At 43.4% G+C, this 18,746-nt stretch overlaps 1 protein-coding gene across 50 annotated transcripts in view; it reads left to right on the top strand.

Moving 5' to 3' along the window:
* Positions 1–11,398, top strand: part of LOC126983473 (AP2-associated protein kinase 1-like) — a 129,893-nt gene extending 118,495 nt beyond the window's left edge. Inside the window, exons 16-19 of one of the 50 annotated variants that reach the window (XM_050836225.1) lie at positions 21–8,442; positions 8,689–8,748; positions 8,839–8,868; positions 9,049–11,398. In XM_050836225.1, coding sequence (XP_050692182.1) covers positions 21–2,430 — 2,410 coding nt within the window. In that variant the 3' untranslated portion in view covers positions 2,431–8,442; positions 8,689–8,748; positions 8,839–8,868; positions 9,049–11,398. Of the gene's footprint in view, positions 1–20; positions 8,443–8,538 lie in introns of all 50 variants that reach the window. The other 49 variants (XM_050836224.1, XM_050836217.1, XM_050836212.1 and 46 more) reach the window with 49 other exon arrangements.
* Positions 11,399–18,746: the final 7,348 nt, after the last annotated feature.

The raw sequence follows: 18,746 nt of genomic DNA, 5'->3' as shown, positions 1-18,746 counted from the left end.
ATATTATTTTCTTTCTGGAGATCAAAATATGAGAAGCTGCAAAACGCCCATGACGAGGAGAGTGAGGAAGATGCAGCGGGGGAGGGCTGCCTCCTCGCCAAGGAGTGTCTGCCAGTCCCGGCCCTGGCCCCGGAGGCGGCTGGGCCCCGCCACCGCCGGCACCGTGTGGTGCGGGGCAAACGCAGCCGCCGGCCAGGGGCAGAACGTGAGGGCGGGGCCGGGGCTGGGAAGGGCAAGGACAGCAAGCCGGACGGTGTGTTCATCTGCAGTGTGTCTGATGACGACTCCATCGGCTCAGCCAGCGACCTCAAGGCGCGCATCAACGATGAATATGACTTTGAATGTGCCGACCGCGGTGACGCCTCGGAGACCATCAGCTCGTCTGTGTACCACGCCGAGTGCGAGAGTGTGACCACCCATGAGGAGGATCTGCGGGCAGGGGAGGGCGGCGACCCCTCCCACCTCCTGCGCCGTGGCCCTAAGCCGTCCCGCGCTGCCATCAGGGCGCGGGCGCGGGCACTACAGGAGCAGGAGAGCCGGCGCTGCACACAGGACCGCCTGCTGGGCCACGAGTACGGGGAGAAGCCGCTGCTGCAGGACGACGAGCTGGACTCTGGCGACGAGGAGGCCAAGATGTCCGACGGGGCCGAGGTGGCCAGCAGCGAGCAGGCCCCGGACCAGGCCCCCAAGGCCACCATGTTCCCTGTACCCCGGCCCTTCAGGAAGACCTCACTGGATGACTCTGCCCGCCAGAGGGACCAGCAGCAGCAGCAGACTGATGAGGATGTGTTTGCGTTGGCGCCATTCAAGTCGTCGCTCAAGAGGTTGAACAAGAAGGTGTTCCAGAGTCGCAGTCAACCCTCCAGCAACACTGTGTCGCCTCTTGAGTCCTCCACGCAGCTCATCGTCACCCCGCCCGCCACCACCTGCTCCCCTGCCCCACCGCCCCCTCTGGCCAGCCCTGAGGTGGTGGAGCAGCCTCCGGCCCCCGCACCGGAGCATGTCAGGCTCCCCGTGCAGGCGGACATCATCTACGAGGAGTCCCCCAGCGAGGAGTACCCCATATACGAGAATGTGCTCCTCAACCCTAACGGCGGGGGCAGCGGCGGGGGGGGCGGGGCGGAGAACGGAGCCACAACCCCGCGCTTCCACTACTATGAGAACATCCCCGTGCCATTCACTTCCCTGGGGGTGGCCGAGGCATCCATGGGGGTCAATTCTGCACTCCCCAAAAACCCGTTCGTCAACCCGTTCATCGGCGAGAGCCCCGTGTCGCTCCCTGCTGCCCAAGACCCTTCCTTGCATGTCCTCCCTGGCAGACAACCCACGGACCAGCCCCCAGCCAATGCCCCTGCCACCAAGCTCCCCCAGGGTAGCCAGAGCACTGATTCCCTGTCTCCCTGCTCCACCCTGGGCCCTATCAGCTCCCCCAGCATCCCTGGCATCCCCAGCACTGACCTCTTCGGCTCCATGCCCTTCAGTAACGTTGCAATGCCAGCGCCACCGCCTCCGACCGATGCCAAAGACTTCACCCTCGGCCCGACAGCCCTCAACGGCGTGTCTGTGTCCCAGTTCAGCCCCAGTAACCAGCCCCAGTATTTCCCTCCCCCAACGGACGCCCAGCCACACCTCCCACTCGTGACCTCCACCCCTCGGGCCCACAAGACGCAGCCCCAAGCGCCAGTTCCAGCGCCAAGCAAGGAGTCGAGTTTAGTGGAGGATGACGATGATGCGGATCTATTCGGAGCAGTGCCGTTCAAGCCCATAGTGCAGCGTGGGGGCCAGAGTGCCGGTGCAAGGAGCCAGACACTACCGGCCAACATGAGCTCAGTGTTCCAGGCTCAGATGGCCCAGATGGCACGCGACGATGGGCACACGGATAAGATCTTCGACTTCAAGGCCACCAAGTTGAAAAAGACGACGCCCCCGAGTTTTCGTAAGCCGAGGACGGCACACCAGAAGCTCTCCGACTCCGACACCTCGACTGACGATGAAGTGGTGACGGCGAACCGGCGACCAAAGCACCGGGACCGCAGCAAAGACCGACTCAAGTACAAAAACATCAGTGAGGAGTTTGAGGAGGAGAACGTGATGGTGCTTCCGCTCAGGCAGTTCAGCCACTCCAAGAAAGAGAAAATCAGCAAGAAGAGCAAAAAGCACGAGAAGGCGGAGAAGAAGGTGGAGAAGCCGGAGAAGAAACCTGAGAAGAACATAAGCTTTGAGTCGGCCGGGATCTCCAACATGAGTTTTGAGGACTTCACGCTGGAGGATAGCCGGAGGGAGCGAGAGAGGAGTCGACAGGAGGCGGAGAGGGGCGGCGACTCGCTGCAGAGCCCAGAGGAGGACGACTCTGACCTCCGCACCACCGGGGGGACGCGGTTTGGCTCCCTTAAGCGGGGCATCAACCCTTTCTCCAAACTTGGCCGCTAGATGAGTCCTGTTGAGGTTTCTTTGCCATGCCGTCGACGCCATTCCAATCGTAGTGAAAGTTTGTTAGTTGGAGGAGCGCCAGAATTCTGACTTTGTTTTTGTGTTTTTCATGATTATTATTTTTCATTATTTGTTTTTGTATCGTAATAATTTCTCAAGCTCGAGAATTCAGTTCTTTTAGCTTATAATTTCCTGCCGTCAAAAATTTGCATTGTATTGTAAAAGTCTCAGTCTGAACGGCACCAGAATTATGTCTTGTTTTTGTATTTTTTGTTACTTGTTTTTATTTATTTTTGTATCGTGTAATAATTTCTGAAGCTCCACAATTCAGATTTTTTTTAGCATGCCACTTTGTGCTGTCAAAAAGTTGCATTGCATTGTATAAGTCTTAATCTGAGCAGCATAAGAATTCTGACTTTATTTTTTCGTGTCAGTTCCGAATTTGTCAGACTCCAGAATTAATTTTTTTAAGCTTACAGTTTCATGCTGTTAAAGACGTGCATTGCATTATAAAAGTCTCAGTGTAAATGGCACCAGAATTCTGACTTAATTTTTTTTGTGTGTCAATTCAGAATTTCTCAGACTCCAGAATTCATTTTTTTTAAGCTTACAACTTCCTGCTGTCAAAAATGTGCATTGTTTTGTTAAAGTCTCGATTTGAACAGCACCAGAATTCTGACTTTATTTTTTTGTGTCTATTCAGAATTTCTCAGACTCCAGAATTAGTTTTTTTAAGCTTACAACTTCCTGCTGTCAAAAATTTGCATTGTTTTGTAAAAGTCTTGATTGAAACATCATCAGAATTCTGACTTTTTTTTCGTGTGTGTCAATTCAGGATTTCTCAGACCCCAGAATGCAGAGATTTTTTCATCTTATAACTTCTCAACACTAGGAATTTGTATGAAAGTAAATATTGTTGGCCTGACTATATAGCAATACCCAGTCATCTTTGTTGATTTCTTGGACTCCAGAATTCTGTTACATCTTTCTTCAGTCTATAATTCCTGCGTTTGAATTCATGTTTAGACTCTATGGTCGGCACTGTTACACGCTCCCGCCTCCACATCACCTATTTCCGAAGGCCAAAAGAGAGATCAGTCGGGTTCTAATGAGTGTTTTTGTAGGTTGATGGCACCGAGGAAGGGTCCAACTACCACCAGAGTCATTAAACTACCCCTGGAAATCCCCAACACTCCAATGAAAGCCTAGTTAAACATGGGCGGTGAACTTTGTAATAATACGACCCTTGGTGATTCCTGGATGAGTGGAACCAATCGGACTCGAGGAGTTTTAATGAGGTGCTGTTCGTTTCATAGAAAGGACTCGAGAAAAGCCTCTAAGTAGTGAATATTGGTTTGATAAGTAGAGGCTCTGCTGTACTGAGGAACGTTAAGCTAAGGGTTATAAACTGAACTATTGTTGCTAAAGGTGTATCAACAGTCTTCATCGGTGGTTCATTTTGTCCCCGGGCTCAATTACCAGAGTTGCTTTCTCCTCATTTTTCTTTACTTTTTTTCATTCTTTCTCTCTGTCTGTCTGTTTCTCACCTCCTCCTTTTTCCCTCCCTTTCCTCCTCCTTTTCTTTTATTTCCCCCTCTTTTCCTCCTCCTCCTCCTCCATTTTTTCCTCTCTCTCCTCTTTTCCTCCCCCCTTTCTTTTTCATCTTTCTTCTTCATCAAGACAAGTAAATTTAGCCGAGGAATAACCTGAACCACTGGCAAAGACAAATCAAAAGTGCTCATTAATAGTTGATTTTTTACCCATTCTCAGCTACCAGTCACTTCATTCCTGATTACGGACGGCAACGGCTTGCGGGTGGCTGATGAACCCTGACATTGCGACACTCCCATTATTTGCACGTTGTTACGGGCGTATGGAGACTCCGAGAGGTTAGGCGAGGCAAGACAAGCCTAGGGGTGATCTGATCGAGGCTCGGTTAGTATCTGTTGTTGCGTCTATAGGGAGCCACGAACGCTACATACTTTTAAGGTCTTTTTTATTTATGTACGTGTGGCTGTGTGTGTGTGCGCGTGTGTGTGTGTGTGTGTCGGGAGTGCGCCACAGCGTGCAAGACTTGCATATTACTATAAAAAAATACGACTGCTATTCTGTATACCTTCCCCGACATAATGTTTTTAGGGCTACGAGTATATATATATATGTTATGTAAGTTAAAGAAGAAGAAGGAGAAGAGAAGAAGCATTGTTATTTATTGTTAAACGCCTAGGGTTAAGGAATGTTTTGGAGACTGTGACGCATGCTGGTGGTGCAGAAGAAGAAGAAGAGGAAAAAGGAGGAAGAGGAGGAGGAAAAGGAGAGAAAAAAGAAGAAAGAGAAGGAGGAAAATTGAGGAGGAGAGATGGAAAGCAAAAAGCAGGAGGAGAGAAAAAGAGGAGGAGGAGGAAAAGGAGAGGAAAAAAGAGAATGAGGAGAAGAGGAAAAAGGAGGAGGCTGAGGAAAATAAGGGAGGAGGAGGAGAAACAAGAAAAAAAGAGACAAAGAAAGAAAAAGAAAAAGAAAAAAAGGAAAATGTGGCTGTTGTAGATAGAAAAAAATTCCAATAATCTGACCAACCTCTCCATCCATTTCAACAACAACAACAACAACAACAACAACAACAACAATCGCAGCCTACGTATATGCCAGTCAATATTCACATAATTTATTCCCTTCACGTATTAGTCTTTTCCGCCGCCACACGAAATAGCTTAGTTTTTTGGGTTAGTCCTTCACTGCATGACATATATAAGTGTGTTTTTACTGGTTTTCGCCTCATCGTTGGTGCCGAGCAGAGGGAGGAAGCAGAAAAAGAGAATATTAGTGTCTGCTTTTTGTGACTCTGTGAAGGTCTTGCTGTATAAATTAATCAATGTCTTTCTTTTTCTTTTTTGCATTTGAAAGACTTTTTTTTTCTGTATACACAGGAAGCAGAAGGAAATGATAGAACTAGTTTGTGAATGAGCTGTTATTATTATTATTATTATTATTATTATTATTATTATTATTATTATTATTATTATTATTATTATTATTATTATTATTACTATCATTATTGTTATTATTTGCTAGCTACGTCAATCAATCTGTTCTTTCTTGCTTTATATAGACATTTTTTTATGCAGGAAGCAAAGAAAACAATATCAGTGGTTTGTGAATGGCTTATTATTATTATTATCTATTATTTTTGTTGCTGTTTGAATCAATGGATGTGTTCTTGCAGCTTCCGAGATGAGTTTTCCGGCATCGGGAAGCAAAGATTGTCAAGTCACTAATCGTAAGGCTAAGGTCCATGTTCCTACACGTATCGGGCTGCCATTACGACTACTTCCCAAGGCCACAGAGAAGACTAACTGGGTGATCAAGGGTGTTATCCCTTTCAAGACGCATAAGTCGTGTAGCACCATCACCGGGATCACAAAACAGTCCGTAAAGGCTTTTCAAACAGGTGAACTGAGGCGCCGATACGTTTAAGAATACTGGCTTAGGAAAAAGTGATCGTGTGAAGGGAAGGAATAGGGAATGTCCGCCACTTGACACACGCACCATTCCAATGAGTAAGATATAAAGATAACTTCACTATTTATGTTTATATGTTTAGCTGTGAATTCACATCTACACTATGCACTGTTTATGTCTAGCTTTACGAATTCGCATTGACGCTGTTAGCTACTCTGTACTCGTATTTACGTTCGTCACTTCACCACTGCACCGTCTAGTATTTATGTTTGTCACCAGATTGTTCTTAAACGTCATATTAGTATTTATTAACAGACGTGTGGCGAGTTTGGCTTTTTAATTTGACTTGCGTGTCAGAGGGAGTTAGTTGGAAGTGTTGGATTTTCTCAAGAGTTAAGTTGACACATTACAAAACAGTCGTAACAAGTGGTATGAAAATGAGTTAACAGATCAACAAATCGTGTCTTGAAAAAGTTGCGGGACAGAGTTTGTTACTTAGTTAGAAGTGTTGGATTTTCTCAAGAGTTAAGTTGACACATTACAAAACTCAGTCATAGAAAGTGATAAAAAAACAATTAAACCAACTAACCAGCTAAATACCCCTTGAAAAATGGGCCCCAGAAAGAGACAAAATCAGCCACATTATATAGTGTTGAAGGAGACTAAGACAACGTATAAAAAATCAGTCAGCCGTGTGAATTCTTGCAACTGTCTTGTTTGTAGTGAACGAAAGGGTAATGTATGGGAATGTTGGCGGACTATCCTGAAACCAATTACCCGTTTTTCCCTATATTTTGCAGCTTTAGGTTTTGCACACTTTCTTAAGAGTACCAATTGATAAAAAAGGCCATATTCTTCATCATTTCATGGCCCGAGCACACACATTTGGCAAGGCTTTCGTAGTGTTGGGAGTGATTTCCATGCGTAGTTTCATGACCCTGGTATAAGTTGGACGAGGCTTCTGTACTGTGAATGCCAAAAGCGCTCATGATAACGCTATTAATCTTCTTTCTTTATCATTTCCTTGGGTGGTTTTGTGGCCCTTGTGGTAGTTTGATGAAGCTTGTGAATCATGAATGCCAAAACCACTCATGACCACCGTTGCCAGATCATTGAACTCAGAGCCTCGTATTTACCGGTTTTTGAGCCATAGCTATTGCCCCCAAAAACACCAATAATTAACCATTTTAACGATAACTGTATAGGAAGGCAGTTTTGGGGAAAGAGGAGGCAGTTTTTGAGTTGGAAATTGGCAAACATAGGAGGCTGGGTACAACAATCTGGCAACGTTGCATCACGAGAACCTGACAAATCTCCTTTTCGCCCTTGGATATTGTTGGTGTGAGAGGCGGAAGCATCTGAGAGAATCTGGAACCTTGGGCAAGAGTACCGTACAGTAGAAATGCATTATGATTAGTGTTCCTCTCCACCAAGCTACCCATAGGCAGCTACATGTCATCACACTGGCATTACTTCACTTTAGGAACAGCTGTGTGGTGATGTTCTGGGAGCCCACGTTCGGCATTCTGAGACGCTTCCTTCCTTACGTCAAATATTCCCAAAGGCCAAAAAGGAGAGTAACTGGGTTCTAATGAGTGTTTCTTTAGGTTTATGGTACAGAAGAAGGGTCTGACTACCACCAGGGTCATGAGGCTACCCCTGGAAATGCCCCCCAGCACTCCCATGAAAGCTTTGTCAAATATGTGTGCTTGGGCGCCGAAAGGTTTGCTAATGGTCCCATGACTTGACCTGGCTGGCGACCTCAGACCCAAATGTAGTGTCATGTGACCTAAATACAATTGGGTGATTTAGCATAAGGACTGTTGGAAGCTGTTGGGGGAGGAATTATTATGCCGCAGGAGGATTACCATTTTGAGAGAGGCGTTGGGATTTGAACCGCATGTACCAGTGGACAGACACGCCCCACCAAACTGACATATCGGCCGGTGCTGTTTGACGCCTTTGGCTCTCACAATGACTACTTCCGAAAAGGAGTATAATGGGGTTCTAATGAGTGTTTCTTTAGGTTCAAGGTGCAGAATAAGGGCCAAACTACCACCAGGGTCCTGAAACTACTCATGGAAATGCCTGAAACTACTCATGGAAATGCCTCAAACTCCCATGAAAACATTGTCAAGTATTTGGACTTGGGAGCCATGATGTTTAAGAATACGACCCATTGTTGTAGGACACAGCCTCACAAGGTGACACTGTTGGACACAGCCTGACCCAACCCTAAGCTGATATACCGTTGGACACGGCCTCACTAAGCTGGCAAATTGATGGACACGGCCTGACCCTAAACTGACCGAAGAAAACATTCCATTATTTTTGTTCAGAAAGACAAAACACATTCCCTTAGCTTGATGTTCTTTAAGGGAAGGCCCAAGGGGGAAGGGGGGAAGGGTAGAGGAACAGTCTGTGGTGGTGGTGGTGGTGGTGGTGAATGTAGCTCTCACTCACCCACACCACCACCCAACACACCTGCTGGGAAAGGTTAAATCTTACTGGTGGATGCTGGGAAAGGTTAAATCTTACTGGTGGATGCTGGGAAAGGTTAAATCTTACTGGTGGAGGTGGATGCTGGGAAAGGTTAAATCTTACTGGTGGATGCTGGGGAAGGTTAAATCTTACTGGTGGATGCTGGGGAAGGTTAAATCTTACTGGTGGATGCTGGGGAAGGTTAAATCTTACTGGTGGATGCTGGGGAAGGTTAAATCTTACTGGTGGATGCTGGGAAAGGTTAAATCTTACTGGTGGATGCTGGGGAAGGTTAAATCTTACTGGTGGATGCTGGGAAAGGTTAAATCTTACTGGTGGATGCTGGGAAAGGTTAAATCTTACTGGTGGATGCTGGGAAAGGTTAAATCTTACTGGTGGATGCTGGGGAAGGTTAAATCTTACTGGTGGATGCTGGGGAAGGTTAAATCTTACTGGTGGATGCTGGGAAAGGTTAAATCTTACTGGTGGATACTGGGAAAGGTTAAATCTTACTGGTGGATGCTGGAAAAGGTTAAATCTTACTGGTGGATGCTGGGGAAGGTTAAATCTTACTGGTGGATGCTGGGAAAGGTTAAATCTTACTGGTGGATGCTGGAAAAGGTTAAATCTTACTGGTGGATGCTGGAAAAGGTTAAATCTTACTGGTGGATGCTGGGAAAGGTTAAATTTTACTGGTGGATGCTGAGAAGGCTGATTCTTATAGGCCCGGCTTTTTCATCAAGTTAACATTTACGGAATTTCGGTAAATGTCAAAATGTGTTCCTTATTTATGGAATCTCAAGTGTTTGTTACGCATCATTATTTAGCGGTGTTCCGCACCCTAGTTTGTTCCGTTGTTTGCTTGACACGAACTTAGTCTTAGATGTCCTCACGCCCTCATGATCCGGGCCTGTGTGTGTGTGTGTGTGTGTGTGTGTGTGTGTGTGTGTGTGTTCGTACTCACACGCCCCTCCAGTTAGTATTCGTATCAAAGAGGAAGAAACGATGTATATTTACTTGTTCATTTATTCTTTGCCGTAAAGGAAGAGGAGGAGAAACTGACCTCTCTCCTCACCTCTCGCTCTCTTTGCTCGTAGCAGCGTGTAGCGGGCTTTCTTAATACTGTCTTCGTGTCTTGCCCCTTGAGCTGCCTCCCTCGCTGGAAAGAAGAAAAAAAGCAAGAAAGTCCGCTAGACCCTCCACCGGCATCACCAACAAGCACGGGAGAACGAGGAGGAGGCAGTTACTTCACTTGTTCATGTTGTTACGGTAAAGGAAGGAGCTCGGGGGCAAAGAACAGGAAACGTAATACAAAGGAAGCCTGTAAGTGCTGCTCCTGTCAAAGAAAGTAAAAGAAAATGGAACTGAGTGACGGGTGGAAGAGAACATGTATGCCAGAAAAGTGAAGCTGATGTGTAAATAGAAAAAATAAATAATAGGGTGATCGTCGAAGTAAAACCGAGTGACCGAACTTTATTTGTAGAAGGTACTCCGTTTTCCTCTTTTTAGCATACTCGTCTAAAATTTGACCTCTAGTAAAAGTTGATAGCTGGGAATGTAGTAGTAGTAGTAGTAGTAGTAGTAGCAGTAGCAGTAATAGTAGTAGTAGTAGTAACAGTAGTAGTAGCTGTGGTATTAGTAATCCATAAATAGTCCAAAAAAATTGTTCCCCAAATTCACCTTTTTCTGAGTCCACACAGCTGTTGTCTCTGTTTCTCCTCCTGATGCGAGCACTAATGAGACCGTATTGGCTATACAGGCAGCGCCACACGTGGCCACTCAGTGAACTGTCAAAGCAGTCCTAGAGTGCGTCTGAGGCTGCCTCAAAGATACAAGGCCTTGGTGCCGCCACCACTCCAAGCCAACGACTGCACACACTTTACTCCTACCCGATTTCCTGTCTCTACTATTTGACATGGAGAAAAACTGAAATCGGGTAGGAGTGAAGTGTGTGCAATCATCGGCTTGGGGAGACGACGGCATCACGGCCGTGTATCCCTGAGACAGCCTCAGACGCACTCTAGTCTATAACTTGAACTCTGTGAAATTCAGCTTAGAGTTGAGTGGCCACATGTGGCGCTGCCTGTATAGCCAATACGGTCCATTGGAGAGCCGTGTGAGTACCTACAGATTGGAGGACGAACGCACCGTGACCTGTCGCAGCATTTTCCCGAGTTTCCGACGAGCCCCATTTGTGTATCGAAGAAGCATTTATTCAGCAGTGTTTTGGTTACCTGTTCAACTGACCTCGTGTGTTCAGACTGTGTGCGTTATGTTATTATTATTATTATTATTATTATTATTATTATTATTATTATTATTATTATTATTATTATTATTATTATTATTATTATTTGTGTGTGAGTTACTGGGTGGAAAATGCAACTACGGAAGCCTATGAGAGAGGGAGACAAGACTTTTGGGTCTGTGTGTTTAACTGTGTGTGTCTGAGAGAGTATTGAGAAGAAAAAAAGAAAAAGAAGAAGAAGAAGAAGAAGAAGAAGGAGGAGGAGGAGGAGGTCTGTGAGTGTGTGAACTGAAAATATTTTCCAAGAAATCCAGAAACAGAACGAGATAGTCGGCACTGAAGTGGTTTGGACATGTGCAGAGGAGAGAGGCTGAGTATAATATTAGGAGAAAGGATGCTGGAGATGAGGCTGCCAGGGAAGAAGAAAAACTGACAAGCAAGGAAATACACAAGGACATGAGAACATAAGGAGATTGATGTAAAAAATGGTCCTGAAACGCGTGGGAAAACGGACCAGAAAAAGATGGTCAGAGAGGGAAAAAAAGCAGAAAAGGTGTAAAAAGGGATGGAAAAAAGCAGAAAAGGTGTAAAAAGGGATGGAAAAAAGCAGAAAAGGTGTAAAAAGGGATGGAAAAAAGCAGAAAAGGTGTAAAAAGGGATGGAAAAAGAGGTAGAGAAAATAAGAAACAAGCAGAAAAGGGTCAGAAAAACATGAAATAGAGGAAGAGAGAATGATGCTGGAGATGAAGCTGGCAGAAAAAAGGCAGAACTAGGAAGACCAGACAGAGAGAATGGTGGATGTGATAGAAGGGCAGTACTACAGGCAGAGAGGGAAACAGAGGGTCATATGAAATGGGTTGTACATGTGCAGGGAGGAGAGATGCTGGGTATACTAGGAGACGGATGTTGACGATAACTTGGACATGTGTGGAAGAGGAAAGCCGCAAGGAAAGAGGAGAAAAAGGAAAGCCAGAAGGGAAAGTTTAGAGATGTGACTGAATAAGAAATGGTAGCTACAGAAATTACAACTATTATTTTATTACAGGAACACGTATAGCGGTACTATTACTATTATTATTAATATTATTATTATTATTATTATTATTATTATTATTATTATTATTATTATTATTATTATTATTATTATTGCATAACATGGCGTAGTGAGTTTGCAAATCTGCATAATGAGAAAGAGAAGAACGAATGAAATCTATCCTGCAATCTTGAAAATTGCTGGTGTGAAAGAAAAACAGAAAACTGTAAAACACGCGTCAGAAAGATTTGTTTTAGGAAAATCTATACGCATAATGAATTAGTGAATCCGCATAATGCAAACATAAGAATGACCATGAAGTTTATTCTGTAAGCTAAAAAAAATCTGGTGCTTAAGAACGTAGAAAAATGGAAGACAATAGAATATAGGAAAGATTTGGGTTAGAAAAAGACAAACATAGAAATCAGTGAACAAGCATAATGTGAGGAGAAGAGAAGAAGAAAAAGGAAGAAAAAAGTCACATCAAAGCCATATATATATTCTGTGCAGGGATGAATACATTCAGAAATTTGAAAGGACGAGAAAAAGAAAATTGAAAATAGAAAATATCTTGAATTTGGGAAGAGAAGAAGTGACAGAGGGAGTTTGTGCATCTGTAGATTGTTAAAGAAGGTAAATCTGTCATGTATTCTCTGTAAAGTAGAAATATATATATAATACATGTATAAATCAATATATATATATATATATATATATATATATATATATATATATATATATATATATATATATATATATATATATATATATATATATATATATATATATATATATATATATATATATATATAGCTATAAAAATTTAAAGGACAAGAATAAAAAAATATAAATATATAGTATATAAAAAAGGAAACTAAAATTAAGAAAATAAGGAAAATAAAAAAGATGAAGAAGAAAAAAAAGGATAAGTAGAAAAAAGTAGAAAAGCAGAAAAAAAGTGAGAGAAAAAGAAAAATATGAGAGTGGATAAGGAGAGAAAAGGAAATAAAATAACATAAAACAGAAGATGGATAAAAACAAAAGTCAGAAATAGGTGGAAAAAGAGAAGAGAAAAGACAGAAAAGAATATGAAGGAATTTTTTTACAATCCTGCCAATAGCGCCAGTGGAAACTTTCTTCAGGCCAGATGGTCGGCCCAAGCCTATCATGGCGCAGGCAATTTTCATGGTGGCGCCAGTTATGCTTGGCTCATGCCTTTGCCCCAGGAACTCCTTCTTGATTCACTGGACGGTTTCTTCTAGAGTCCGGATTGATGGGTGGTCTTCAGGACAGCATGTGGGTAGTCTGAGGCCACTCGGCGGTGACTGAGTAATTCCAGGTGGAAAAAGTGGGGATTTGAACCAACGTTGTCCATGGCGTGGTGAATGTGAGCCCAGCACGCTAACCACTCAGCCACCGCCTATCCCATAATAAAAGTAAAAAAAATATTGAAAGTGGAAGAAGCAAGAAAAGAAGAAAAAAAGTGTTAAAAATTGTATTCTTGAGAACCACACACACACACACACACACACACACACACACATAGCTCTTACAAATAGCTCTTGAAATATTAATCAAATCAAATGGTTGAGAGAGAGAGAGAGAGAGAGAGAGAGAGAGAGAGTGAGAGAGAGAGAGAGAGAGAGAGAATCACTGTACTTGTTTGCTCTTCTTCTCTTCCTGTGTTTCTTCTTCTCTTGCTTTTTTCTTTTTTCTTCCTTTCTGTCTCTATCCTTCTCTCTCTCTCTCTCTCTCTCTCTCTCTCTCTCTCTCTCTCTCTCTCTGAATCCATGTTTGACCCCTCATCAGGCTAGGTCAAGTTAGGTCAGGTTAGGCCCTTACTCTTTGGCCATGATTCTAAAAGGTCATGTATTGAAAGTCAGGCCATATTCCTTCCCCTCCCCCCAGAGACTTCTTTGAAGGTCAGAGGTCACTGGATAGGTCATGTCAGGTTTGATCATGTCAGGTTAGGTCATTCCCTCTCCTGCCCTTTTCCCATTGACCTTATTTCTAGAAGGTTATGTATTGAAGGTCAGGTCATATTCCTTCCCCTTTGTCCTGTGTGTGATCTCCTGACCCATCTGTTTGTAAGTCAGAGGTCATTAGGAAGAGGTTAGATTTTTTAGGTCATTTTTGAAGGACACTCAGCCTCTACTTCTCCCCCTTGACCCCCCTCCTCTCTGGGTCAACCCTGAGGTCATAGGATACTTTCTGAGGTCACTTGAAGGACACTCGGCCTCTCCTACCCCCTGCCTCCCTCCCCCATGCCCCCCTGTCTTCCCCCCTGTCTGTTTGGGTCAACCCTGAGGTCATAGGATACTTTCTGAGGTCACTTGAAGGACACTCGGCCTCCTGCTCAACTGTGGGTGTCCTGTCAAGTTTGTGTAGACTTCCTGTTGGCTACTGTGTTACTCTATTGTTGAAGAATTTGCCTTAATAGTCTATCGGAAAGGAAAAGGTCATAGTATAAAGAAAGCAGTTCATGGTATTTATCTTGTACTTATGTATATACGTATATTATATTATGATGACGATGATGATGATGATGATGTGAAATAAAAACTTGGTATGAGCAAGGCTGTGGTTTGTCTCTGGCCCTCTGTATGTCTGTGTGTGTGTGTGTGTGTGTGTGTGTGTGTGTGTGTGTGTACGGTTGGTTTGGGTTGACTGCCTGCTCTAAAGGATGATAAACAATGTGTCTCAATGTCTATATAGCGTATAAGGACGAGGTTACAGCGTTTATTATTTATATGTATGTATTTATAAAGGCTTGGGTCGAGCCTTGCAGACCATACGTGGTGTGACTGTTGGGTGTGAATGTAGTGTTGGGGCCTTGGGAATGACCTCCATGTGTGTGTGTGTGAGGGAGAGGAGGAGAGAGAGAAAGGGGAGGAAAGTGGAGAGGAAATGAGGAAGTGGAAAGAGTAAAATAGAAGAGAGAAGAGAAAGAAAGTGGAAAGGAAAAAGAGGAGAGAGAAGGATGGACAGAAAGTGGAAGAGAGAGAGAGAGAGAGAGAGAGAGAGAGAGAGAGAGAGAGAGAGAGAGAGAGAGAGAGAGAGAGAGAGAGAGAGAGAGAGAGAGAGAGAGATATCACTGTACTTGTTTGCTCTTCTTCTCTTCCTGTGTTTCTTCTCTTGCTTTTTTCTTTTTTCTTCCTTTATCTCTCTCTAAATCCATGTTTGACCTCATCAGGCTGTAGGGTCAAGTTAGGTCAGGTTAGGCCCTACCCTTTGGCCCTGATTCTCCTAAAAAAGGTCATGCATTGAAAGTCAAGCAATATTCCTTCCCCTCTGCCCAGAGACTTCTTTGTAGATCAGAGGTCACTGGAGAGGTCATGTCAGGTTTGATCATGTCAGGTTAGGTCATTTCCTCTCCTGCCCTTTCCCCATTGACCTTATTTCTAGAAGGTTATGTAATAGTCAGGTCACATTCCTTCTCCTTGTCCTGTGTGACCTGACCCATTTGTTTGGTGTCAGAGGTCATTAGGAAGAGGTTAGACTTTTTACGTCATTTTGAAGGACACCTAGCCTCGCCTCCCCCTTGACTTCTCCTGGGTCAACCCCAGGTCATAGGATACTTGAGGTCACTTGAAGGACACTCGGCCTCTCCTACCCCCTGCCTTCCTCCCATGCCCCCCTCTTGTCTTCCCCCCTGTCTGTTTGGGTCAACCCTGAGGTCATAGGATACTTTCTGAGGTCACTTGCTGACACTCGCCTCCTGCTCAACTGTGGGGTGTCCTGTCAAGCTTTTGTGTGGTGACTTCCTGTTGGCTACTGTGTTACTCATTGTTGGAAGAATTTTATTTTAATAGTCTATCGAAAAGCGAAAAGGTCATAGTATAAAGAAAGTAGTTCATGGTATTTATCTTGTACTTATGTATATACGTATATTATATTATGATGACGATGATGATGAGGATGATGATGTGGAAATAAAAACTTGGTATGAGTAAGGCTGTGGTTTGTCTCTGGCCTCTGTGGTGTCTGTGTGTGTGTGTGTGTGTCTCTCTTCCACTTTTCTATTGTAATCATCTTCCTTTCTTTTTATCTGTCTTTTGCATCTATCTTTATCCACGTTTATATCTATTTCTTCCCATTTATCTACTTGTCTTCCTATCTATGTATCTATCTGTCTCTACCTCATCTGTCTAATCTGGACTTTCTGCTCTCTCTTTTTTTACCTGTTGCCTGACCTTTCAATGATTTAAGTACTCAGTATGTATTTCACGATGACCTGCAGTGTTCGATGAGAAAAGGTAAAGATATGATACGCCATGGCTGCGCGTGGCTGCGGTGCTCATCTCCGATCCGTTGACCCTTTGAACCTGTGGTAAGGAGAACAGATCTGAACCTGGGACGTATTCAGTGAAGTCCAATACAGAGTTTACCTTCCCAGGTACTCCGTTTATTGACCAGCCCGAAAGGAGTGATGAACGCTGGGTGAGGCTGCACGCCGACTGCCCGGGTCGGGATTCAAACCTGGGGCCAGCGGGGTGGTACCAGCACGCTGGACCACTAGACCACGGAGCCGCCAGGGAGAGAGAAAAGGTGAGTGCATAAAGTAATAATAATGCGTCTGCCTCATTCATCTATCTATTCCTTTATCTATCCCTTCGCTTCCTCTTCGCTCCCTCTTCTTCACCCTCTCCATAATGAATACAAAGGAAATGTCTGTCTCTGGACCAAAACGTCTTATATTTCATCCATTTCCCGTTATATTTTCGCTAACTCGTGTTTCTGGCACTCTGCGGGTGTCTATTTTAAAGGAATCTGTTGAAAGCTTATTAAATTCCATTTGTTTGAGAATTAATGTAGATTTTCAGATTAGCACACGCCGAGAAGGTAAAGGTCGCCTTACCGGTCTACCTCACCAGTAGCGCGCATCACGGCATAAACCAGAGGCCTTCCTAGAGTGTTTGGTACCCGGGGCGGAGCATAATTTTGCACCCCCCTCCCCAGGCATGTGTGTGTGTGTGTGTGTATATATATATATATATATATATATATATATATATATATATATATATATATATATATATATATATATATATATATATATATATATATATAGTAAAGTGCGGTAAGAAAAAATATAGGGTTGAATGGGGTAAGAAGGAATCACCTCGTATCTGTTTATGCAATTTGTATAATGATGTCTTTTTATTAGCGAAAAATCTGTCATTTTTTTTGCAATCACTACTCTGCTTATTTGAGGAAATATCATTTATTTGTATGCGCTTAAGGCCCTTTATTCCGTAATCAGGCTAAGAAAGTTGTTAAAAACTTTCAAGTACCTCTTACGAACTTTGATTTTCTCCTACCCCATTCATTGTGACAAGACTCTTTTGGGGTGAAAACTAATCAAGAGGCCTTCCCCCACCCTCCCCATCCTTCTTCCTGCCCCACCCCATGCCATAAGGGGGGGATGGGGGATTTTTTCTTACACCTATGAAAGGCACTTTTTTGGGGTAAGAAACAATCAGATTCCTTGATTTTTTATTACCCCATACATGATCTTTTCTTACCCAAATGTGAGCATTTCTTATCCTAACTTGATTTTTTTTCACCCCAGTTTATGTAATCCCACACTGATCATGATAGATCCTGTCAGCCTCAAGTACGTCATATGATTATGTCCGCTGCAAATGCTGATGTATTATTCCTGGCCTGCACGTGCATATGATCAGTACTTCCAAAGTTGGGTCAAGAGTCAACATCAAAATGAATTTAAAACTCCCAGAAATACTAGCAAGGAAAGGCCATATACGAAAGCCACCATTGAATTAGCACACTGTACAGATCTATTGCAGCCATTGAGCTTGCTTTGCTCCTCTGAAAGCTTATTGTGATGCAGCATTGATGCAGCATGTCCATCAAACAGGAGCACGAGCACTACTACACAAGTGTGGTTTCGTGAATATGCTGTGTAAGGTCTGGAAGAAAGGATTATCAATGGAAAATGTAAAAGCAGGCTTTTATGCCACTGGAATATATCCCTTCAACTCTGAAATGTACCAAAAAGACCGTCTGTGTCCTATCAAAATGAAAACCAATAAATCGTGGATTGAGTCAGGGAGTCCGAGGGATGAAGATAATGATCCTATCTTAGAAGTTGTTACAACTGGCAAAGAGGCAAGCAACATGATGTACAAATGGCTCCTCCATCAGCAGATCAGGGAGATACTGCACCAAATTCTACTCCCATTAGCCAAAGGGAACCAGCTTTACAGACTTCAGTAACATCTTTTAGCAAATGCCTTTCTGATATGTCACCCATACCACAAGAGCCACAGCCAGGCTGCAGTCTCTGGGATGATATGGAAGACACTGTAACTCAAGACGAGCATAGCGAAGATGTTAAGAAGGATGTTCAACAACGTGGTGCTTTGTATGCAAAACATCTAAGCTGGATGACTCTTGTTCATGAAATGCAAGGAAGAGCACCAACAGGAATGAAATACAATATTACTTTGATAGAGAAGGAAAAGGAAACTACATTGGAAGAGTTTTGTATTCCAGAGGAAGGAGTGGAGTAAAACCTGTCCAAAGAAGAAAAATAAATATGAACAGCCAAATTATTACACAACAACAATGTATTAACGAGATGTCTGGACACGAGTCACAGATGAAACCCTGTAAGAGAAAGAAGAGTCTGAAAAGGAAAAGAGACGCAGAACCACTCTCTGAGACCACAACAGCTGAAGAATTTGAAAACATTGTCAGTGACTCTGGTGATGACGTTAGTTTCATTTTAGACAAAGATGTGAGTGACATTTATAAGTTTCCTGATGAAATGGCAAATGCTCTCCTGAAGATGATTGAAAATGATTTGAAGAAATAAATGTCTAGTACATGATCTATTTCACATATGATTGTTATTTTTCATTTATATCTATCAGTGTACAGGAACTGCATGTCGTGTTATCCATTCTAATTTATTTTACTAGTTTTTAGTGAGCATACATGAAATGATTAAGCAATTATATATTTGTGTTGTTCTTGAGAATAATTTTTCAATTACTTCTTTACCTATGTACAGGAAAAGCACGTTATGTTATTGAATACTTTATGAGTTTCAGGTTTAGTAAGTAAACATGT

The sequence above is a fragment of the Eriocheir sinensis genome, chromosome 54 (genome assembly GCF_024679095.1).
Source record: "Eriocheir sinensis breed Jianghai 21 chromosome 54, ASM2467909v1, whole genome shotgun sequence".
NCBI lineage: Eukaryota > Metazoa > Arthropoda > Malacostraca > Decapoda > Varunidae > Eriocheir > Eriocheir sinensis.
This window is presented reverse-complemented; position numbering and strand designations above follow the sequence as displayed.